General features: G+C 39.6%; 2 protein-coding genes and 1 non-coding gene across 3 annotated transcripts in view; 1 reads left to right on the top strand and 2 right to left on the bottom strand.

The window, feature by feature from the left end:
* Positions 1-8,160, bottom strand: part of pus7 (pseudouridine synthase 7) — a 12,594-nt gene extending 4,434 nt beyond the window's left edge. The window contains exons 1-14 of the mRNA XM_010783042.1: positions 8,068-8,160; positions 7,774-7,885; positions 6,731-7,039; positions 6,560-6,644; positions 5,744-5,860; positions 5,506-5,650; positions 4,807-4,918; positions 4,616-4,693; positions 4,303-4,431; positions 3,506-3,631; positions 3,351-3,412; positions 3,092-3,252; positions 2,495-2,644; positions 1,109-1,118 (exon numbers count right to left, since the gene is read on the bottom strand). Coding sequence (XP_010781344.1) covers positions 1,109-1,118; positions 2,495-2,644; positions 3,092-3,252; positions 3,351-3,412; positions 3,506-3,631; positions 4,303-4,431; positions 4,616-4,693; positions 4,807-4,918; positions 5,506-5,650; positions 5,744-5,860; positions 6,560-6,644; positions 6,731-7,029 — 1,474 coding nt within the window. The 5' untranslated portion in view covers positions 7,030-7,039; positions 7,774-7,885; positions 8,068-8,160. The remainder of the gene's footprint in view (positions 1-1,108; positions 1,119-2,494; positions 2,645-3,091; positions 3,253-3,350; positions 3,413-3,505; positions 3,632-4,302; positions 4,432-4,615; positions 4,694-4,806; positions 4,919-5,505; positions 5,651-5,743; positions 5,861-6,559; positions 6,645-6,730; positions 7,040-7,773; positions 7,886-8,067) is intronic.
* Positions 1-24,460, bottom strand: part of matk (megakaryocyte-associated tyrosine kinase) — a 634,871-nt gene that overhangs the window by 265,128 nt on the left and 345,283 nt on the right. The window lies entirely within an intron of this gene.
* trnat-agu (transfer RNA threonine (anticodon AGU)) lies at positions 10,885-10,958 on the top strand. Its single transcript has one exon. It is a non-coding gene; the product is annotated as a tRNA-Thr (tRNA).

Genomic DNA, 24,460 nt, shown 5'->3' with positions numbered 1-24,460 from the left:
TTTATTTACACTATTTTGTTGTAGGCCTACTGGCCTAGATGTTTATGTAGTTTTAAAGCACCTTGGCTTTGTTCTGAATGCACTTTGTTGTAGTTATCCTACAGAGAAAAGAAAATGCACTTGACTTGGAATTAATGTACTGTATGCATTCAAAAGTGCTGAATAAATGTTTTATGGACCCATAATAGTGACTATTAGTTAAGTTAAGTTTTGCCATAATCATTTATTTTTCCATAATCAGGCAGCTGAACAACATTGGTAAAAAATGTATACATTATATATATATTTCTATTAATCATTTTCGGCATTCGGTTTTCGGCCAACTGTTTCCTATTTTCGGTATCGGTTTCGGCCAAGAATTTCCCATTCGGTGCACCCCTAATAAATATTAAAGTCATTGTTAATAGTCGTTTCATTAAACTCTCAGACAAGTAAAGCAACAACACTATACAATGTTTACTATGGTTTGAACTATAGTTTTAAAGAACCCCAAATGAAAGTATTTTAAACTTGTGTATTTTAATTGACTAAAATAAGTGTTATTTATGGATATTGCACCTGATATATATCATAGGGTTTTCAATTTGGCACCACCCGAAACTGCATTTTGGCCTAATGTTGAAAAGATACAAGTGCTGCCTTCTGATGTTGTATCTTGATATTTCCATGTAGCCACAGCTCATGTGCTGTCTGCAGAGGAGGCTGAGACCACCTCCATCCATGACACCGTGATGCCACTTCCCGGGTTCGATGTCATCTACCCCACTCATCATGGTAAGAAGTGGTTCTTGGTGAGAATGTGCATGTTAGATTAAAAGATAGCTGTCAAAAATAACATTGGGAGGTTTTCAAACTAATGCATGGTACTACACGAGCTGCACAAAAGGCTTCTAAGCTCCACAGGCTGCTTACATGGATCTGAATAAAAAGCTAATTGAAAGAAATACAAAAAGTGTGGTTTAGCAAAATCTGAAATCTTTGACAAAGAAACAGAATTCACTTAAGTCCAGAAAAATAAATCAAAGGAAAATGTAGACCTGAGCTTGTATTTGCCTGTAACGTTGTTTCTGTCTTGTTTAGTGGGTAAAGGTTACAGAGAGCTGCTCACTGCAGACGGGCTGGACATCGACAACATGAGACACAAAGTGAAGGACTATTCTCTGGCCGGAGCGTACAGACGCATCATCATCAGACCCACTGATGTCAGCTGGTGCGTCGCTAATCAAATACTAGTATTGTAGCGGACTCTAAGGACATCATTGTCTGACACTAGCAACCAATGTCTCTTTTCTGTGACAATAACACTTGGTCAGTTTCCTTGTTGAGTTTTTAGCCGATAAAATCAACGACACAAGTTATGTAGTCAAAGATAAAAGTTGGTTGTCTATTTTCTCACAATTTCTACAGCATATAATTTCTCCACATGGTGCAGCACTGTTGCACTTTGTTCTGTAATGTTACCCATATTGTAATACAGAGATTGTTATTGTGTACTGCAGGTATTTGAATGCTTTACTTAAATGATACCGTGAATTCTCTAACCTGTTGAGGTGTTTCTGTCTGTTTAACGCAGGGAGGTGATTCAGTATGATGACCCCAGGATCTCCCTGGTGCATAGTGATTTTGAGAAACTGGAGAATAAACCCGCTCCTGTTTACAACAAAGGTAAATGTATTTATTTTTTTCTCTAACTAACTAATTCCACCAAGATTTTCATCCCACAAATCACAAAATCTACATTACTTGAGAGATGTTTTTGGGTTGTTTGCCCATCCATCTATATATCCATCCGTCTGTCCTTTACTTGTGGACATGATATTTAAGGAACAGCTTAAGGGAATGTCTTCAAATGTTGCACAAACGTCCACTTGGACTAAGAGAGGAACAATTTTGAAGATGATTTAAGTTTTGGGCCATAACTCAAGAACTAATATGTGACCCGCTCTATCGAAATCAGTCGGAAGTCGCAACGGCTCATTTCAAAATAAACGTGGATTTGCGTAAAAAAAATTGTTTTTGGGGTTCGGGTGTTTTGTTTAAGATTTTAAATAAACAAAGTCTTGGCTTTCAGAATATTAAACTTTTATTTCGAAAATCACACGATAACTACGTTTTTGAAGCTTGTAAAGGGAAGATGACAGCTCTCACTCGCACTCGGCTGTTCCGCAGCGCCGTCCCCCCCCCTCCGCTGAAATTATGAATGTAAGCGTATAGTGATCATAGATAACACGGCAGGGTCCGTTACAGTTTGTTTTCATCTGATTTCAAATAAACAAAGNTGGTTAAAAAGACTCTTTCGGCCGAAAGGGTCTAGCACCGAAAAAATATCACCGAATGTCCACAACAACACGTTAGCTTACCAACGTAACCCTGTTCTCTGACATTCGGTGATATTTTTTCGGTGCTAGACCCTTTCGGCCGAAAGAGTCTTTTTAACCATTTTCGGCCGTTCGGCGGCCGAATATTCGGTGCATCCCTAATATTTATCATAAGCTAATAGAAAGGGGGTCTTCTTACTTCCTTTGAGCACCAGGTCCCCCTCCACAGCCTTCAGGCCGAAGGCATCGATCCTCCGGCTCACCATGGTGTTCCACACCACGCTCTGGTAGCTGTGGACGTACATCAGGCGGTTGTTACGAGGGAGCTGAAAGAATAACAAATACTCGTCAGTGAAAATGTCATGAAAAGTATTTTCCAAGGGTTTGGACATTTAAACAGTTCACATTAGGGACTTTTCAAGACATCGTAGATTGAATTTAAATGAATTATTCCACCAAGAAAGACATAAATACATTCTTGTGACCCCTTCCAGCACAACACAACAGTAGAGCATTCATTTTAAGACCTAAAAAGGTGTATTTTTTGTTGTATTTTAAACCCATTTAGACTTTCACGTCAGAAATCAGATTTGTATGGAACTGTGTAAACCCTCTTTGAAAGTCTCATATTCCTTTGCATTATAAATTAGAACCAAAAACATACATTTACATCGGACCTTTGCTGCTTTACTGTATGTTCTGTTTCTTTAAAACACACATTTCCAGCTTATTGATAGCATTATCAATAATGATAAAAAAAAAAAGGCACAAACCATCCCAAAAGCAGTGACGATGTTCTTCTTGCCGTACATGGACAGGCCTCGCAGCAGCTGACCCTCCACGCAGCGTTTGTTGGGAAGCTTCTTCAGGGCCGCCTCGGGGTCCTGACTCTTTGCCCACTCCTCTCTGCAGCGCACCAGGAACTCTTTCTCCGCTGAAAAAGTGTTAACGAGGGTTGAAAGATTTACATATTTCAAACCATATCTAATTTAAATATAGTAGAAGAAAGTGTGAGAGAAAGAAGTTCCGTACCTCCAGGACGGGGCTTCAGAATTAAATCCACCACCTCATTCCAGTCATTTCTTAAGATAGCCCTGCGCCGAAACAAAAGGATTAAAATACTTGAGTAAACACTAATAACATAATCACAATATACAGTATGTCAGCTTCCTTGGGTTTGACCTTACTTTCCAACTTGTTGTGTAGGCACGGCCGTGGTGCCAAAGCGCTGCATCCCATAGTAGTTGATGAAGCCTGTCGCCTTGATGGACGTCATGGCCTGCTCGACCTGCTCGTCTGTGCCTGAGATGTTCCTGATTTACAGATAAATCAACAAATAAAACAACAATGAGAAGTACATTCATGTAACAGGGAAGTAAACAATGGTTTCAAGGCCAGACACATTATGCCTGAACAATTTAGAAGAAAGAGATATGATACAGGACTTCCTAAAAATGAAAGCTAGAAGCAAAACATCATGCTCAAATTTAAACAAAATCAACGGGACAACATATTTAAACCAGAGAATTGATGTGTTATACATCTTTTTGGAGAGTCGTTGACATTTTTTAGACATGGCAGATTTGATATCATAAGGAGCACTATTAACAAAATACTTGATAATACTGGACACACAACCACTGGTTGGTTACAGGTAACCAGCATTCATAACAAAAGGGATTTAAGTAAGATAAGATAAGATGAACCATTATTAACCCCCGAGGGGAAATTCAGTTGTACAAAGCAGCAACAGGGTAAGCGTGAAAAAACAGGACAGCAAAGATTCACATTATTGAAAAATAAATAAAATCAAGATTTTTTTTTAAATGATAATAATAATAAAAGACTATGAAATAGGAGTTGAGTAAAAATAAGAGTAAAATAACTGTCAGCATATGTACATATTTGGTCATCTAAGTTATAAAGTACGGAATAAGTTAAAGTGACAAGTGACGTAACATCTGCTTAAATAACATCTGCTGACCTGATGACAATAGTAAAGTGGTTGCCCTGCAGCTCTCCCAGCTTCAGAGGATGGTTTTTGTAGCAGAAGTTTCCCAGCTTCAGGTTCATGAGGCACTTGTTGAGGTGAGACAACCTCTCTGCTGTGATCCTGAGGGGACAGGGACAAGGTTTCAGAATCACTCATCCTGTCAAAATGCTGCCTAGTAACAGCAGAAACTCCTCCAGCACGGACAAGATGCACCATGAACCACTTGTTCACAAATCATACACAGACAATGAAATGAATGCACAGTAATTCATGTTGTGATAAGCTTAAAGCATTCCACACTCACTTGAGCACTGCTATCTCCTGCACAGTGACGGCTCTCTTGTCCTTGGTTCCCATGTAGGAAAACATGTTGGGTCTAAGCCTGGAAAGACAAATGAAGAAAATGACGGTTCAAATCCTATTTCATTGGGAAAACAACTCTCAATCTGTCTCTTAAGATGAAATGATTATCCTTTTTTAAAGTTCAACACAAACCTGAGGAACTTTGAAAGCACATTGATAGCATCCATGGTGTCCTTGTTCTCCTTGTAGAGGACAAAGTGGCAGAAACTGCCACGGTTTTTGGGCCAGAAGTGTTTCCTTGGAGCTTTTATGGACACATGAAGAACATAGTACAAATTGTTGAGCTAAATAATTCACAGATACAAAATATAATATTCACTTTTAAGATTCCAGGTAAAGCTTAACAGATGTTGTACTTCCACGTGGTTACCTTTAAGTTAAACTCATTTGTGATTGCTTATAATAAATGGGGAATACGTTTACTTTTTGATTACAAAAAGAAAAAGCATTTTCCTAGTAACCGACACCTAACTCCGTGTGGGTTTTAACCACTTCCTCTGAGGTGTGTGGAGAATAAGTTCTTACCTGCAGTTGCTTTCACCTCTATCCACCAGAGGGGAGCAAAAGGAGGATAGAATAATGTTACTGAGTAAAAGATGTTTAAGGACTGTGGGGTGAGATGTCAGGGATGAGATCTCATGCATGGGCCTGAGAGTGGAGCATGGTATTAATTACCGTAATTTTCGGACTATAAGGCGCACCTGAATATAAGCCGCAGCAGCTAAATTGAATGATGTGTACATATATAAGCCGGACATATTAGTTTACTCATGGTCAAGAACCCTGTCCAGACTGTGAAGCTGAGGTCTGGTTCTCCTTCTCTCCTCTTACCTGCTAGAGCTTTCTTCCCAGCTGCATGGTAGGCTACTATGAACTTGCGTCCTTCCTTCTCTTCCGTCTTTGTCTCTATACCAGGAAACTGTGTCTTGATGGCTTTGTGGAGCAGTGTCCGCTTCTCTTTAGTATCCTCCATCACCTACAGATGTTAAGAGAAGAGAAAGGTCATCACCTAAAACGTCCACTGGGTTTTGAGTTGTGATAAAAAGGGATCCAGTGTGTGTGAACTCACCTCAATGGGGACCTCGTCCTCTTTGTTTTTGAAGAGCTGCAGCTCGCCAAGCTTCTTCTTCTGCTCTTCTGTTAGCACGTCACAATCCTCTGGTTTGGGCTCAGGCTCTGGGGCTTCCTAAATTAGAAGAACATTTAAACATCATTTGATGGTTGCTTTCCACAAAGCTTTCCTTTTATATTTGTTTTGCTAAGAGTGTCAAAGTAACAGTAGTTATTTTGGATTACCATTTGTACTTGTTGTATAATTAATTCAAGACGTCGTTTAATCTCTGAACAAGAAATAATACATTTTAAATGCTTATTGTCCACTGACACATTTAGCCATAGTATTAAAAACTCAATAATAGTCTAATGGAGAAGCTGAGTCAATATGTTTATATGTGGCCTGTGCCCGATACTGGCAGAACGACATCTGAGATTGCTACGGACTCGAAGAAGAATATGTTTATATGGATCCAATGTCACAAATTTGCCTCAGGGGGTTTTATAATCTGAACAGCATATTACAAAACCCTCTATCTGTATATGACTTGCTTCCGATAAGGATAGCGCCTCCCAAAAAAAACTTTAACAGAGGGAAATTGAGGAAATCTCACAAAAATCTATTTAGGAGAGATCCCTATCACACTGATGGATGCCAACATATGTCTTGTGTATGGAATTGACCAACATGATAAAATTCCAATACCAACCATTTCACAAAATGATGCGTAGAATGTGAAAAGATATGAAAAATAGGGATTCAGGAGGATTTTAAGCTGCTTACAGGTCTGCCTAGAAACACTGGGGATTGAAATGTAACCCAATATCTTACCTCAGCCTCTGCAGGGACGGAGAGGTCATCTAAATGCACGATTTTGCCTTGTCTGTTGATCTCATGCACCACGAAATCTGAATATCTGATAACACACAACAACAGATTATCTGTTAAACAATCCAAACTGAAACAAGTTATGCAAACTAGTTAAAAGCTGTCATGACGAACCTTTCTTTCAGGATTCCTGAGAAGCCCTCATGGTCACTGACATACCTCAGGATACCCACATCCAGCTCAGTGAGGCCATGCTTCATCATATCAGCAAAGGTTTCACCTTCCTCTTCTCCATCAACTGCTTCCCCATCAGGCCCTTCCTCCTCCTCATCCACTTTGACTGGAGGGTCTCCATTCTTGTGATCCTTCTCAACTTTGGGTTTCTTCGAAGGTGTGTCTTTGCCTTCTTCCTCCGGACAGCCTCTCTTTTCTCCCACCTGGACTGTGACGGACACGTGCTCAGGCTCAGCCATCAGAGCCAATCTGTGAGAACAGAGAATTCAAAACATAAAAAGGTAACTCCATTGAAGAGTACACCTACTATGAAAACAATTGTAAAATGCCTGCTGATTAAATACAAATAAATACATATTACCGAGGTAGTGCCATACAGTACTGTGACACCATAGTAGGATAACTTACATCTACGATAACATTCATTATATAATGTGCATACATTTCATCCAGTATGATCAAGTTTATGTTTTTGAGAAAACAAGATTCAAAGGTTTTATTGTCATATGCACAAAGCTACAGAGTGTACCAATGGCAATGAAATTCTTCTGACCTGAGCTCCTCCAACAATGCAACATATAATAAAATACAAAAGAAAAAGTAGTGCAAAAAGTCTATATGCATACAACAAATTGTATATTTCAATATTAAAATATGATAACTTATTTCTCTTGACATTTTGTAGCCGTCTTCCTTTTTCTAACGACAAAAAAAAAACTAAACTGTGAACCAAAACTTTGAATGCAACCGTGGCTTCATTTGCATACATTCTTACATTATGCAAGTCTCCCTACTGTGGGTTAAAAACACTGTGATCATCATTAGTAACATATTGCAAATGCTAAACTCGATTATGCAATAATCTTGAGTCGATGCACTTAAAACAACTGCAGATGTTTGGCATTGCAGTGTTTGTTTGAGGAATGACAACAAACTCAAATCACAATATCGGCCTATAAAACAATGCGATTGAAATTACTTACAGTTTGTGGAGCTGAGGTTGCAAAAATAGATGTGGATCAGGGTAACTCTTCTTGTTGCACAGCTGCCAAACACTTGCAACAACTTGTTAACGGACTGGAGTTTGCTGAGGCCCTGGAAAGACAAAATGAACATAATAGCAACTCAAAAGTTAGCAAAGCAGCTAGCGCATTCGCATGTATGGCTAACATTACTTGCTAATGCTAGAATTGGTAACAGCAAAGCTAAGCTAAAACGTCGGGGTAAATAAAGCAAAACCCGACTATGTTTCAAGAGATAGCTCTATTGCAATTTACCTGCGTCTGATTATATGCAATATGGACAGCGTTGAAAGCCAGCTTTTGCCACACACGTGTGTGTATGTGTGTGTGTGTGTGTGTGTGGGGGGAGGGGGGGTTTGTTCCGGAAACAGATCCTACCTAGAGCCCGCCCACTGCAAACGTTTGGTTAAAGACCTGTCAATCATGCAGTTAGCTTCTCACATAATAATCATAGACTGTATAAAGATAATAATACAATTAAATAAAAAACAATTGAACATGATTTTATTAAAATCAATACACATTGCAGACATTTACAAAACACATTTAGGGTAAGATAACATAAAAATGTACAATTAGAGAGTTAATCGTCTACAATGTGTTTTAGGGAGTTTATATATAGGCGACATTTGCGATGGGGACATGTCCTTACCACTTTTTGGAAATTTACATTTTTGTCCACACCACTTTTTTAAAGTATAGGCTAACTTTTAAATGTTCTGAAAAATAGAGTGCACAAAGAAATGTAATGAACAAGAACACTGGTTTAGTGTCAAGATTTGCAATTTGGACATGTTAGTAAACTTTTAATAGAAAATGTAAAAAAAGGTTTTGCAGCAGAAGGGCGCAGGCACTGCACTTTAAAAAAAAAAGTTATGTAAAACAAAAATAATTCCTCCTTATATGGAGGACGGAACATGACATAAGTATAAATAAATAAATGCATAAATAATTGTATGAATAAATAAATGAATACGGAAATAAATACAGGAATAAATAAATAAAAGAATAAATAAATTAGGAAATAAATTAGGAAATAAATAAATGTAGAAACAAATGCCTGGAATAAATAAACACAAGAAAAAATAAATTTATAAATAAAAATATATAAGTTGAGAATAAAACAGAACACACACATATGTAATGTATTACATTTATTTGTACTAACATTAATATATTTATTAATTTCTGTGTCTGTGCGTGTTTCACACAATGTTGTTCTGCTTGGTAGCCTTGTATTCTGTGGATACGACAACATTTATAACAATTGTACTTCAATTGCTCTGAAAGTTGTGCACATGTCTTTAACAATATCTTTGAGTTGCTATAATATTTATTTAACTTTTTCTGAACAGTCCCCATTTTATTTAGAAGCTGTGTGTCAAGTTGTACACAGTGCAAGGCGAAACACAGTGACTCTTCTGTCTTCAATACATATTTTAAAAGCTTACAGCACCGGGAATTTCCAGCGTATTCATGTTTTGTATAAACCTCTGACACAAAAGTACAATTTGTGATATTGGGCTAATTAAATAAACTTTGATTTACTTGTATTGATGTACTTGGCGCAAAAAGTACACTTCACTTCAGAGCCCTCAAGAGACAGATATAAATGTTTATTAGAGTCAGAAATTGTGTTGCTATTAAAGGTTTTGCTACTACCGAAAACTCAGTAACAGGAGTGCAAGGGATGGGATTTCTAACAGGTTTGAGATTTTTTGATTTTGAAGCTCTTCTCCACTATATCAGTGAGATCACGCACACATTTAGCAAGCAGCACAATACACAATAGGAAAAATCAACGTGATAACTGCTTGGCTGGTTTTGAACCCACCACCTTCAGAATCAAAGAGAACAGCTCTTCCTCTCAGCCACATCCCAATTATGGGCTGTTGTTCAGAAAGGATCAACTCATAGCCGGAATGTCCCAATCGAGATAAGTATTTGTTGTTTGAATGGAGGATTTTTTTTTTATTGGAAAAATACCTGAAGTTTGGTAGTTGGAAAGGTACCAAGGCTTAATTCCATTGTTTGTAAAGGAAAAAAGAAACATGACTCCATGCCCTGGTAGCCTTGTGATTTCTGAACAGATGTAAGAAATTGGACTGTCACTTCCTGTGATGAGTTTCAACAAGTGTTTTTACAATATCTCCTCTAACAAGTCCTTTCCTCCTCATGATAATGTTATAATGTGGTAATAGTAAGATGTTAATGCAACATTTGTGTGTGACTTTGGCTCAAGGGGGTAAATGGATGTCTTCCAACCTGAGGGTCAGTGGTTCAACTCCCAGCATGATATTGTTTTGTTATTTTACCTCACTGAGCTGCCCGGGAGGAACTCTTGCAAGTTCTTTCAAAGTAATAGCTCTCGCAAACTTTTGTAAAAACGCTTTTAATTGTGGTGTAAAAAACTGAAAAAAGTAGACAGATATTTATGCTTAATTCCATTTTTTTTCTAAAGGACATATTCAGGTAATCAAGTCTAACCCTAATATAGGAATGATATTGTTTTATGTTTTTTATTTATTTCCATATTTATTTTTTCTTGTGTTTATTTATTGCTATATTTATTTCCACATTTATTTATTTCAGTTTTTTTCTCTTTTATTTATTGTTATGTGTTTTGTTTCCTGTATTTATGCATTCATTTTTTGTTTACCCTTTTCATGTTCTGTCCTCCATACCGTGTGCTTGTTGTGTGCATAAAGACAAATTCACTCAAGATCACATCACAGCAAGACATACTGTATAGTTGGGCGTTCAATGTTTTAGAAACACCTTGGTCTTTGCATTGGTTTTTCATGCAGGTGCTCAACACCCAGGGGAGGGACATCCTTTGTCTTCTCCTATGCTGATGTTAAATCAGGAAAATGGTCCCCACCACTTTTTCTAACAAAGTGCATATACGATATATTTTTAATTCACATAAAACTCCTGTTAAATCGGAATGAACTTTGCATGAAAATACATGAAGAAAAATCTAAATGGAATCAACTTACTTCAATTAAAGTCCCAAGCAATCCTGCAGTTAATTGGAGGCATTGATTAATAGTAATACATATTGATGATATCGGTGTCGTGGCTTAGATGGTTAAAGCGCCTGTCTAGTAAACAGGAGATCCTGGGTTCGAATCCCAGCGATACCTTTTCACTGAGAATTAACGCAAGATGCCTCAGATCGGATTTACATTTGCAGGGAAACGTATCAATAAGTAAACCAATAAGGACTTGTTGGTTGTGTTAACTGTGAATCAAACATGCTGTTTGCAAATATGACATCATGGTTACTTCTGTCAATGCTACCATATGTTTCCTCCCATACATTCTAATGGTTTCCTCTTTAATGCTATTAGTTCATGTTTGTCATTCTTTGGCATAGTGAACTATAGCAGAGTTGGAAATTGATTGGCAAATACTTTGAAAATCAATTAAACATTTAGTTAATTTTCTAAATGTAGTGGAGCTAAGGTAATGTCCTTCTATCTTAATTTTCATCAGGTAAAAGTAGACTTTAGCTTAGCATAACATGGAAATACTTAAAGTACAAATACCTAAAACATGTACGCCTACCTACAGATATACAGTATTCAGGAACATATAGCCTACTTATGTAGTAGGTCTATGTGTTTATTCTACACAAGCAACAATGTTGTATTGCACTTAAATTAAATTCAGGTGCATGCTCCTTAGCTTTTAAAGTGTCTAATTCTCCTTAATAAAGCATAATTGTACTGTATGTGACACCATCTTGCATGGCCACCTTTTCACAATAAAGCAACTGAAAATGTTTAATTTTAATTGTACCTAAGTAAACGAAACGAAAAGGGTTCTCATTTAATCCTCACTAATGAGTCAATAATATAACGCTCTGCTTACCTCTAATCGCTTCCTTCATTGAAAAAGTAAGGAAACAAATCATATTGTTTGGTAATCGGATACATGTGATAAATAGTTAATTCCCAATAGGCTAAATACATTAATAAATCGTTTTATTGTTAAATATGATTACATAGTGGCAAATTGGTGCATATCCACGCGGCCACTGCATGTCACTGCCGCCAGAGGGAGCGCGTGTAGAGGTTAGTGTCTATGTGCATGTGCGTGTTTGTGTGTATTTGCGAGAGAGAATCCGGCTGCTGCCGCTGAGCTGCCCCAGCTCCTGCTGAGGGGAAGAGGAGGAAACATGAGCTCCAGGAAAGGTGCGTATCCCTCAGCCTCTAACTTGAACATGCTACCACACTTATTGTTTGTATTTTACATGAAAGGTGGCGCGGAAGTTACCCGTGTAGCTAACCTACCAGAACACACCAAACGACGCTAAATGACCCGCCAGCTTTAAAGCATAATGATGAATGTTTGTTCTCTCTCTCCCCGTCCCTCCTACACCATTCCCCGGACTCGGACGTCGGTCATGCCCGTTGATAAACCTCACATCGCCCCGGCAGTGATGGCCATCCAGGCTAGAAAAAGGAGGCCGAAGGGGAAGAAAGACAGAACTGGTCACCATCGGAGGTAAGCAGGGCGGCGGCGGCGTTTGATGACTGCACGACATGGTGAAAGTGAAGTGTTTGTTTGCCGGGGTTTGGCTCGCTGGCAGCGGGTGTCTCACCGTCTGATGCCGGTATAGACTGTGCGCACATATGGCCAAAGGCGTTTACTTTCAGTACGCATATGGGCTACTCTGGAGTGTGATAAGTTGCCATTTACGTTAAAAAACGACCCCACTTGACTCCCTAACGGCTGCTTCTATCCACATTAGCTACATGCCTTATTTTTGCCTCTCTTGGGTTCAACGACTGATAGCCTCCTGACTGATTATTTTGACAGGGGGTTGTAAAAGGAGATGTGACAGCTCGTTTCTTTGCAGCAGTACCAGACTGATAAGAACCAAAACACCCCACTCTATCGAAATGCCTATTTTGGAATCTCTCACATCATGGGGCTGGATTATGTAACTTTTGTTGAATTTGTATGAGCATTGTTTCCTGGTGTGTCTGGTTGTATAGGCAGTCTTGCAGATGCACGGGTATTTCAGCTTGATTTCCCCGGTGTGTGTGCTTGCAGCGGACTGGAGTGTGAGCAGCTCATTGTAAAGTGCATGCGAATTGGAGAGTGTAGAGTGGGGGCTTTCTTCATGGCATGATGCTATTGGAGCGACGTCACCAGCAGCCGAAGAAGGCATCAATTAGGTGATGCCAACCAATGCCCACCCGCCCCAGGGGGCTGCTCTGTCTGATGCTAGAATGTGCTGGATTTCCCAAACACCTGCACATTGAAATACAGCAAACAGATGTGTGCAAAAAAGACCCCGCATGATAAGGCCAGTTATTCAGATTTTTTGTCTTAAATCATGAAAACATTACGTCAGTGGTGAGGTAATTCCATATGCTGGATTTTCATCTATTTTAGGTTTTTATTATCCCTTAGAAGCAGCTATCTCTTGTAAATAAAAAATGAACCCAGTGGTAGCTTTGAGATTGGTGATGGTCCCCATGGTATGCCCGGATATATACACTAGGGCTTAACTCTGAGGGGGATTAATCAGGGACAGAACATGAGTAGCACAATGTCTCTTGATTAAAGATTATACTTGTATGATGAATACATCGAAACTCATTTTCCTGATTTATAATTTGCTCTAAAAATACAATTCATCATGATTTTAAACAAGGAATAGAGCGGAAATCATGTTGATTTTGCTTGGTAAATGACTCAAATTATAAATAAATTAATCTAAAATAGTTGCGGCTTCTTTTTTCTGTCGATTCACTGTTTATCTCAGCTGTACAATGAAACAAATGACTAAAGCTATTCATTTAGCAGATGCATATCCAGGCCGAGGTCACAGTGGTATCAAGGCAAGTACACTCACATATACTTTTGTTGTCACACACACACACACGCACACGCACACGCACACTTTTAAATAAATACTTTATTTATAAGGATTATGATCTTCTTTGATCCAGAGTCACGCCTGGCCTCCGCTGAAGGGCTTCACACAGCTGAGGCGAGCTCATTCCAACAAACATGGGCTTTCACCTTCAGAGCAGTGTGTACTCAGGTTCAGCAGTGATTGCATTGTCGGTCGGCTTTAATCTCTTCTGATTTCATCTGATACCTCTTCCCATGTTTGAACTTATTCATTCAGACACACTCACACTAAAATGTATCTACACACATTCCCAACCCCAAGAAGTACACACACTGTCTGGGTGCCATCTTAACATACATTGCTTAGTCTAGGGAGAAGGGATATAATCACAAAGTCTAACCTCTTTAAAGCCTCTTAAGCCTCTTACACACCAAACTGACACCAAAGAACCATCGGGACGCGTCGCCTCACGTCTCCTGCGTCTCCTGCGTCTTGGCCATGTTTCGCACTGGAACACACCGCAAAGACTTCAGTCGACGGCCAAGTAGCACGTACGAACTGCGCATGCGTGAGTGGCAGGTAAGCAGGCAGCGGTAGTTCAAAAGAGGCAACAACCGGAAGACAGACTGCGTGATACGCCGAAAAGACACTACGGTGCAGTACACACCAATCTGAGTAGGGCGACACGACGCTCATCGACGGCCCGACATCTATCGACATCTATCGACACCGCCTCGGTGTGTAAGGACACATTAATTCTATTTTGTATGTGGCTTCCATAGGAACTTATTTTTGCTTTTGTGGTCTGCTCATCAAGATTGAAATCCTGAAGATATTTAAGTATTTTTGTTGTTCGCGCAATCATGCTTTCTATCCCATTAAATGCATCAGTTTCACTTGCATGTCCGGCAGATTGGGGCTAATTTGCTATTCTGTTTTTAAGTTGACAAGCTCTGTAACTCAGTCCACTCTTGGGTCCAGACTGAAATATCAAAAAAACAACAGGAAGGACATTCACGATGCCTTGAATTCTACTGACATTGGCATTCACTGACTTTTCTCCAAGCGCCATATACTGTACATGCAGGTTGACATTTTTCGTTGTACGCAGTGGCGGACTGGCCATCGGGACGTTCGGGACGAGATGGGCCGGTACTGAAGTGGGCCGGTCGGACGATGTGGGTCCCCCCCCCCCCATCCCCCCCCCCTCGACAATTTACAAGTGGTATTTACTTGCGGTACCGAAGTGGGCCGGTTGAGAGTCCCGGGCTGATTTATAGTCCCAGTCTGCCCCTGGTTGTACGGGTAATGTCCTGACAACCATTCAATGCATTGTCAAGGAAAATACATCTAACCAAAGGTCCTTACAGGATAAGTTATCGTTGCATACAGATTTAGTGATCCCCTGAACCATCTAGTGCCATCTTCAGCTCAGTCTAATCTGCTGCCCAATACTTTTGTCAATGTCATTTCAAACCACCTGAGCCCTTCTTTGTGTTTGGTCGATATTAACAAATGCTAGCATGCTAACAGGCTACACTTATATGATCAACTGGGTAAATATAACCTATAAATATAAACAAGCAAAGCAAAGCAACATTTATTAATATATTTATATCAGCAAACATAGTTGAATCCTTTTGAAATAAATTGAAAACAACACGATGTAATTGACAAAATACCAGTATTATTAGATGAATCAATGTAAACACTTTATTTGCAGATGCACTCAAGTGATTACATTGACAGCTTTTTATTTACTGCATCTGTTCAAATAATAGGATGACGGATTAGTCATTTTGTATCTGTCACACAGTATCTCAGACACCATTGATCAGATACGAGCAGCATACATTTTGTTTGAGGACTTAATTTCCTACTAAAATAACTATGTGAGCTGTTTGTTACTGATTTACCCAGAGGGAAACCACCCCATTTCTGAGGGAACACATGCTCCGTTCTTGACGATTAACATTATCAGCACAAGCAGTGCAGTCACATGTTTGGGTATGGATTGGTGAGCAGAGCTTGTTTGTAAGCAAGACACTGATCTTTTGGCCTTGCAACTATAAGTGTGTTCTTCAAAGCCTTTTTCCAGCTTTTAAAACTTCTGTTTAGGGTGCTGAACAAAAACTGTGTACTAGGTTGGAGCGATGCCAGAAACATTCAAAGACACCCTTGTGATTTGTTGGTGTAGTTGTGCTTTGGTGTTATTTCCTTGGATTTATCTTCTAAAATAACTCGGTGAGTGTGCAGGTATAGACGAGCAGTGTCTGTAGGAGGAGTATAGAAGATGCTTTGAACTTGGTTGTGGCCCAAAAGAAAGTTCATTCTAAGTTCACTTTGATATACTATCTCTTTTCATCCTCCAACTTTTGCTTGTGTTGTCCTTTTGAAGTTTCGGCTTTTGCCCGCACACTGTAACCTGATCCTATCTCTATACTTCCCTCGATCTATCTTGACGATCTGGATGTTAGTATTGTATAATATGCATGTTAGTTATTGAGTCATCTGTTTGTGTTTGCTTGAGAGATACTCGATAGGAGTTGAGGCGTTGAAAGCTTTCTGGTATTGAGCCATGAGTTGTTTTGTATGATCCAACAGGTTGAGGAACTTATACTTGTATTTGTTTCATACTTAGATTAATCAATCTCCAATAGAGATGTTCAATTCTTTCAGCCTATAGTCAGTTGATACATGCTTTTGTATAAGGCTGCAACTATTACTATCAATCAAACTACCAATTGTATCTTGATTGATTCATTTAATTTTTCTGAAAGTAACAATTCATATCCATCCCAATTTCTTAAAGGTCCAGGTAACATGTTTTTTCACAACAAAGCCCAAATCCAAAATGAAAAAAAAAACACAAGATGAAGAAAATATATTAGGATTGGTGTTCATGTCTTCCAATAAGTATTAGGAATGTTAGGTTTGAGATAATTGCCCAAAATAATCCCATTTTGGTCAAGTTTTAGTCTATGGACATTTTGTCGTGGCTCCGTTGACCTCTGGAGATGTTTTGATACGACAGCCTCCTCTATGGTTCACCTGCAAAAATCCTCAACAAACTTCAATACATCCAGAACTCCGCCGCCCGTCTACTCACCCACACCCGAATCCGTGAACACATCACCCCCGTCCTCATCAAGCTCCACTGGCTCCCCATCCCCCAGAGAATTCAGTACAAAATCCTCCTGATGAAATACAAAGCCCTCCATAACCTGACCCCATACTACCTGGCTGACCTCCTCCACAGACACACTCCCACTCGCTCCCTCCGCTCTGCTGCTGCCGCCAACCTCCTGCCAAAAGTCAGACTATACTCAGTCAAAGTCAAGTTAATTGAGTTAAGCCCAAATGATGTTATAATGTGTTCCAGATGCATTTTCAGTTTAGAAGAGAGCGAAAAGTGTGGAGAAGTGCTGAAAGTGGTGAGACATTTACAAAAAATGCATGTCGACAGCTGCATTTTCAATGTGATTTGTGAACTCCATAACATGTTTAAGTTTTATATATTATAAACTACAGTATATCCTGTGAGTAATCGGACGATGAAGTATTTAAACATGCAAATAATAACCGATTAATGCCATGTTATCTTCAAATGTCCCTACAGTTTGTTACATCTCTACCATGTCACTTTGTTTTTAGCAGGATTTGTTAATACCAACAACAAAGCAAGTTGCATCAGTCCTCTTTTCTCTGAAAGGATTTGTTTAGTAAGGGATCATAGCTTTTACACCTTCACATTTATGTTTTCTCACTCTATCATCCCTCCCTTTATTGAGTTTTGCCTGTCATTTGAGATAAATGGACAATCATGCCCTTTGTTGTGCATGTAACCATAGCAACACTGGCTCTTTGACTCTAGTCGAGCAGTTGTAATAATAAAAAAGCGAGTGCTAGTCGGCATGAGTACAAGGAACAACAATGATGAAGTACGATTAATGACAGGGTGAGGGTAGAGATGCATATTTAATTACTTCAAAATATAAAAGGTTCTCTATTCAGGCCATTTAAAGTAAAGGCTAACGTTACAGTCGGACACATATGAAAGAATTAAGTGTTTGACAAGAAACCCTTTTATTGACCTTTGACCTGTCATAGCTTACCCATACGTGCAATATGTAGCATTCCTCTGCTGGAAATCCACCAAACTGTCCACCCCGGATTAAAGAGTAAACGTTTGATCTGCCTTGTTGAATAGAGATTGAGATGTGTGTCTGCTTTTTAAATAAGACAATGACAACTTATAGCCATTTTCAAGTCATTTGATGTGAATTGTCTTGAAGATTAAATGAGTTTGGATAAGCATACTCAAACTTGCTGGGGTTGGTAGTGTGAAAGATATCGAAGTGGCTCTAGTATAATAGCACTCATTAGTCATAGCGTGGCAGGCAGAGCATTGGTGAGTCTAAATGCTATTATTCTTTTTGGGATATATGTCTGTCAGCGAGCAGTACCAGTCGTGGCATTATGGACCTTTCTGCATGAAATGAGCTGACTCTAACCTGACTAATGTTCCCGCACATTGCACAGTGAACTGCATTGATTTTCTGGGTTTTGCCGAGCCCGTAGCCTTTGACTGAAGATGAGAGTAGGCAGCCGGCTAACTGTGCAGAGACAGAACAGGGTTTATTCACTGGGAACAGGAAGCAAGCTGAATCTGGAGTCTGTTAGGATTTAAATCACATGTTGATGCTGCTAAGAAACATTGCTGTAGTTTAATGTCTCCAAAACAATTGAAGGAAGTTCGCCTTATTAGGGCTGCACGATTTTGGGAAATAATCAAATTGCGATTTTTCTGACAGATATTGCGATTCAATTTGCGCACGCACGCACGCACGCACGCACGCACGCACGCACGCACACACACACACACACACCTTGGGCCACTTCGGATTGGTTAACAATGGCTATTACATGTGGAGCACAGCCCTTCTGATTGGTGTGGATGACTGACACACAAGAAGAAAAAAACCCAAATCGCAGGCTTTGCGATTTGCTAATTGCATAATTTCAAATCACAATTTCGATTTAAAAATCGATTAATCGTGCAGCCCTACGCCTTATTAGTATTTAGTTTTTTGTAACCATTCAAAAATGTGCTTAAATTAGCATGTAAATTGAATGTTAGCATGAGTTCTTACATGAATACATACAAATATGTACACATAGCATTGTATGACATTAGTAAACAGACTTTATCTTCAGCACTTTGTGTTAATACATTCTCCATATTTTATGGTTAATTTTTCTTTTTCTGAAGTAATTGAGTTTTCTGAATGCTCTCATTTAGGTTTAGTTTGATGTAAGAACCACATATCACCAGTGTGTGATGTATTAGAATTACAGTTCAAGTTTGGTGAAGATAATTACTTTGTGGCCAAAGGTCTGATGAGAAAACAACTCTTATGTTAAACTGAAGCTATTGGGATAACATAAGATAAACCTTAAATCAAGGTGTATAGCTAGAGTTAATTTAGCTTAATGGAAGTTAAATCCACCTGCCATCATCTCTCCATCGTGTCTTACTAACGACCCTTAAAAACAACATTGTAGCATTTATGCTAAGCTAAGCTGGATCCAACTTCATATATTTAAGTTACAGTCATAGGCATGGTATCAATCTTCTCATCTCAGTCGCATCATCTCTTGGTAAGAAAGAGCAAAACTGCCTTTTCCAAAATATCGAACTAAGACTTTAGGCTCTGTAGATACATGTATTCATGTGTACGATCAGTTTGGCATAGTGATTAATGATCCTTTATTGATTAGCAAGCGGTAACCAAAAGGTTCCCTGTTAATGAATTGAATCGATTCCCTTGGGAGCCGGGAAGTCAACATACCCTAGCTGTCGATGATCACGAGTGGCCAGCTGTGTTAGTTCAGGAAGTAAGCCATGGTGGATCAATAGTTAGTATGAGACAGACAGACAGACAGACAGACGGGCTGAGAGTGTGAAAATTAGACTTTGTGAGCAGGTGTCTGGCCAGCCAACAACAGAGAAGCTAGGGATGGGGAGAGGGAGTGAGGAAAGTGCAGAGAGGGAAAGAGAGGTGGAATGGTTAGTGAAAACTTCTGCGTTGGACACAGGGAAATCACATAGGTTGAATGGCAGAAGCACTATGCAGAGATCCGAATGTGAAAGTGGCTCAATCATGTTTTTTGGAGTTCTCCTTTCCTGTAGTGTGTTATATCTTCAAGTAAATTGTCCTGCAAAAAAAGGCTAAAATACCAAAGTTTCTCTCCCATACACTCCCCCCTGCCTGACACGCCTCGATTGGAAACCTTTGTTTATTTCCTAACATAATGACATCACTATGTTACACTCGTGCTTATATTGGCTCGTGCTCCAACACATTGTACGTCGCAGGCTAAGTGGCGGGACACCTCTATGCGGTTGACCAATCACAACAGAGCCGGCCAGCTGACCAATCAGAGCAGACTGGGCTCTGGTTGAAAAGAGGTTCTGCAGAGGCAGTATGAGGAAAATAAAGGGCTTTTTGAAAATATCAGTGAAGCAGAAAATACAAATATGAACCTGGAATCTGAAAATGAGCATAACATATCCTCTCTTAACGAACTTAGAGGCAAAGGCCCATATGACTGCTATAGTTTGGTTTGTGTACATTAGAATCTAAAGCTTTTGAGATGTGTCATTACAAGTCAGACCCGCAGGACAACAGTGAAGGATTCCTTTGAAGCAGCATAACACTGGGCATTGACTGGAGATGAGTTGTGTTTTTGTGTTCATTGTCGCTGCCATAGAGGAGCCATCCACACCCATGTGTCCCTCTGTCATGACGGGATTGTTTGTTGTTGCTAATGTTGGCCTTAAATTGTCAGTTGAGCAGAATGAGTCACTATTTGATGCTGTGTTTTGGTACGTACTGTGGGTTTTCTTAGCTGAAAAACAGCCTAATTTCCAGCAGCAGCAGGCAGCTGCTAGGAATGAAGTGGTGAGAGCAGCGAGCCTGAACAAAACAGTTACGTTGCGGGCTGCAAAACCAAAAATGAATTCGTGAAAAAATGCTGCATAGAGCTTCGGAATGCTGGAGTTGGGTTACCCTCTGTTGATTCATCACAATTCAGAACACCTTTCACACTATACATTGTCATTTCATCCATTTATGCAACCTAATGGTCATGCTATCTTTAGGCAATAGCATAGGTCTCAGATATATACAAATATATAAAAAACATGTCTATGAAGTGTTTTCTCAAAATACCAAACAGATCACCCATTCTAGCCATGCCTCATATCCCTCTATTTCACTTCCTGTTTCAAACGTGCTGATTTTGGGTATAAAGCTTTAAAAGTAAAAAATGGATACAAAATAAAAAAGGAGGGGGCTGAGTTCATGCAGCTACTGTCTAAATACTAAATACTGCCGTGATGAAACGCCATATCAAGGATTATCAAGGATTATTTCTGAAACAGTATGGAGCTCAAAGGCTTTCTCTCTTGCCGGTTATACCACAAGGTGAGTTCCTTTTCATTTCCTGCTTCTTCACACACATGCTCTCCAGTACAGGTTAGCTCTGAGTGTTAGCGATGCTAATGTAAACACCAACCACATTACGTCCAAAACAGTCTGCATTGTTTCTGATAGCAACGTTTCTGATAGGGCCGTGGGTGTAAAGCCAGCCTACATTTCCGATATTACGTCATATCGGACGCAAATCTGGATCAGCTCCGTTGTAGCCCCGTTTTTAGAGATTTGGGTACGGAGGAAAAGAGAGAGGGTTTTAGTGCATTTTCAAAGTGCATTTTGCATGATAGGTCCCCTTTAAGGAAAGCTATTGAACACATTGATCTGTATACATTATTCACCTGTACATCTATAGCCGCTTATGGGGAAAATGTTTCATTCTGTCTGAATGTATTCCTGGATTACTTTCAATAATCCTACAGTCTTATAATAAATAATAAAAAACCCACATAGGAATCTCAGACAGTCAGAGAGACTGGCTCTCCCCCTCACAGATCATTCATTGTTATAAACTGAGTTGTAATATGATATCAGCTGCTTCCTCTGTGGTGTCTGAGTAGGAATGCTTTCCTCCCTGGTGGCCATGGTGCCAGTATTATTGCTGGCTGACTTGCTAATTGAATATATTGGAGAAGTGGTGTTATAGGTGTTTTAAGTAGGACCTCCTGAAGAGAAGATCCTCATTTAAGATCACAATTTCCCACAGCCATTAGTTAGTGAGGTGCAACAATGTCCAAGCACTTAACAAGCATAACGTTGTATTGTTTTTCACCATTTTAATCTCAGTCAACTTGATTGTTGAATATGCAATATGTAAAGGACAGTAATGTGTCTTAAAACCCAGATATGAGTTAATATTTTACCACTTCTGGTTCCCTTGTCTCAAAGTCAATCATTTTTTTAATGTATTTCTGGTGAGATAGATGAAATAAGATCTTTGGTTAACACATGCTCATGTGGATTTCACATTTTGTTTTGTAACATAAAATATGCCAGTTAATATCCCAACCCTGAATCTCTGAAGCTTAAAAATAGGGTAGGTAAGAATGGAGAAACCAGCTCGAGTGCGCTAGAATTTGAAAATACACAACCGAGAAAAATCTGCCCCTTCCTTACAGAGCCCCTCCTCCAACACACGCGAACGCGCACATGACCAATGATGGCACGAGATAAGTTTGTGCACAGATGGAAGGCTGACAGGCAGGTAGGCCATCCAGTTATTTTAGCCGGGCCGGCTCAGATGATTGGTCGTGCTTTTTACAGTACTACGGCTTCCACAGATGACATTTTTTTTATGTATTAATTGTCAAAGCATTTCATGTATTCATTGCTATCGGGATGTTAAGAGCATTCCATGGAATATAACAAAAAGTGTTTCTGAAGTGAATTACCTACCCTACCTTTAAAACAGCTGTTGCTAACAAGTGACTTAATGAGACTAACGACATCGAGCCAATCACTAGTTCGCTTTTTAATTTTGGCGATTGTATTCAAGCGGTGTCAATATGTGGAGATTATCCTGCTAAAAGTCAATAACAAGGCACAACAGAAATTAACCACAAATAATAATGAAAAATGTGCATCTAATCCACAGGATGAGTATAACTAGCAGCAGGTGTTGTGCTGTTCTGTATAAATTGGGTAGTGCTGAGTGTAAGCGTGTGTTTGTAGAAAGAAAGTAAGTTACAGACCAGAGGGGAAGAGAGTACAGCATCCTGACAGCATGTTATCATTATGAACCGCTCCTTAAAGCTACTCGTGTAGAGTCTTGTTTTAAGGACTCAGGATGGATTTTTCTGCTGGATTTCCCTCCCTCTTGTTTGAGTTTGAGCTCTTCAAGGATTTACAGTCTGCTTTCCAAGACATCTACCGAGTTGATCAGACTGAAGGAGCAGAGGGGGATGAAAATAATGCAATCGGGTTACCATTTCAGGAGTGTGTGTGTGTGGTCCAAATAGGAATTGTTCAACGCGGGACAGTAAGCACTGACTTGGTCCTCTCGTGTCATGCTTCAGAAGTGTTATCCAGCTCTGCAGTTGCAGGCCAGTGGGTCATCATAGAGGGAGGAAGGGAGGATGGTAATAGGGCATGTCATTCTTCTGTGAGAGCAGGATCTTCTCACTGCACTCTCACTCTCCACTGCCACCTCCTGGACGAAAGGGAAGGAAGGATAGTGCTTATGAAGTTGCATTTCTGGTAAATGTTCTGTCATATTTCCTAAAGAAATCTGCATTTTCTATCTTTAAATGGTATTCTTGTACTGCAACCTTTATCAGTTGTTTAATATAGCACAATTTGATATATTTCTTACTTGCAAACAACCACGCTTTAAAAGTGGTACTTCCTCTATTAAGTGAAGCCTTACATCTGAGGATAATAATGAATGCTAAAGGTTGGGTAGGTAAGAATGGAGAAACCAGCTTGAGTGTGCAAGAATTTGAAAGTACACAACCAAAAAAAATCTGCCCCTTCCTTCAGACTTCCTTACAGAGCCCCTCGTCCAATACACACGAACGCGCACATGACCAATGAGGGCATGAGATAAGTTTGTGCACAGATGGAAGGCTGACAGGCAGGTAGGCCATCCAGTTATTTTAGCCGGGCCGGCTCAAATGATTGGTCGTGCTTTTTACAGTACCACGGCTTCCACAGATGACATTTTGTATGTATTTATTGTCAAAGCATTTCATGTATTCATTGCTATCGGGATGTTAAGCAAGGCCGGATTAGTACCTCCAGGGGCCCTTGGGCACTGAGCGCTCATGGGCCCCCCCCAACCCACGTACCAATAAGTAACACCACGCCTACCCAATACCAACATGACCAATATTTCGAATTTTCAGTCAATCTAGTATTTCAAATCGCACACCTATTTGTCAAAAGCAGGGACGCAGTTCAACCAAAGTAAGTCTAGCCTTTTGCCCTTTCAGTCAAAAATCACAAGACATAGATACAATGGATAAGATCTCAAGACAGTGTATGGCTCAAGAAGACCTAGGTAATATCAATCAAAACCTCAGAGCAGCACCCCACTTAATGCAAAAATATGACTGGCTGGCTGTACAAGTACACGAGGAGTTATATTAGTCACAAACATTGAGAGTTACAAAAAAGTAAAATATGTAGTGAAATTGTGTGGTTGATCAAGGGTGGGGCTGTGATTCGGCTATACACCGCCGCTGTAATAAAGTTGAGAGCATACATAGTGAGACCTACAGTACAGAGACCTACAGTAATTTGACCCTATGGAAAAGCTGTGACTGCCAAGGCACAC

Source organism: Notothenia coriiceps, unplaced genomic scaffold (genome assembly GCF_000735185.1).
Source record: "Notothenia coriiceps isolate Sejong01 unplaced genomic scaffold, NC01 NC01_scaffold00024668, whole genome shotgun sequence".
Lineage (NCBI taxonomy): Eukaryota > Metazoa > Chordata > Actinopteri > Perciformes > Nototheniidae > Notothenia > Notothenia coriiceps.
Note: the sequence above shows the minus strand (reverse complement) of the source record. Positions and strands in the feature narration are given on the sequence as shown.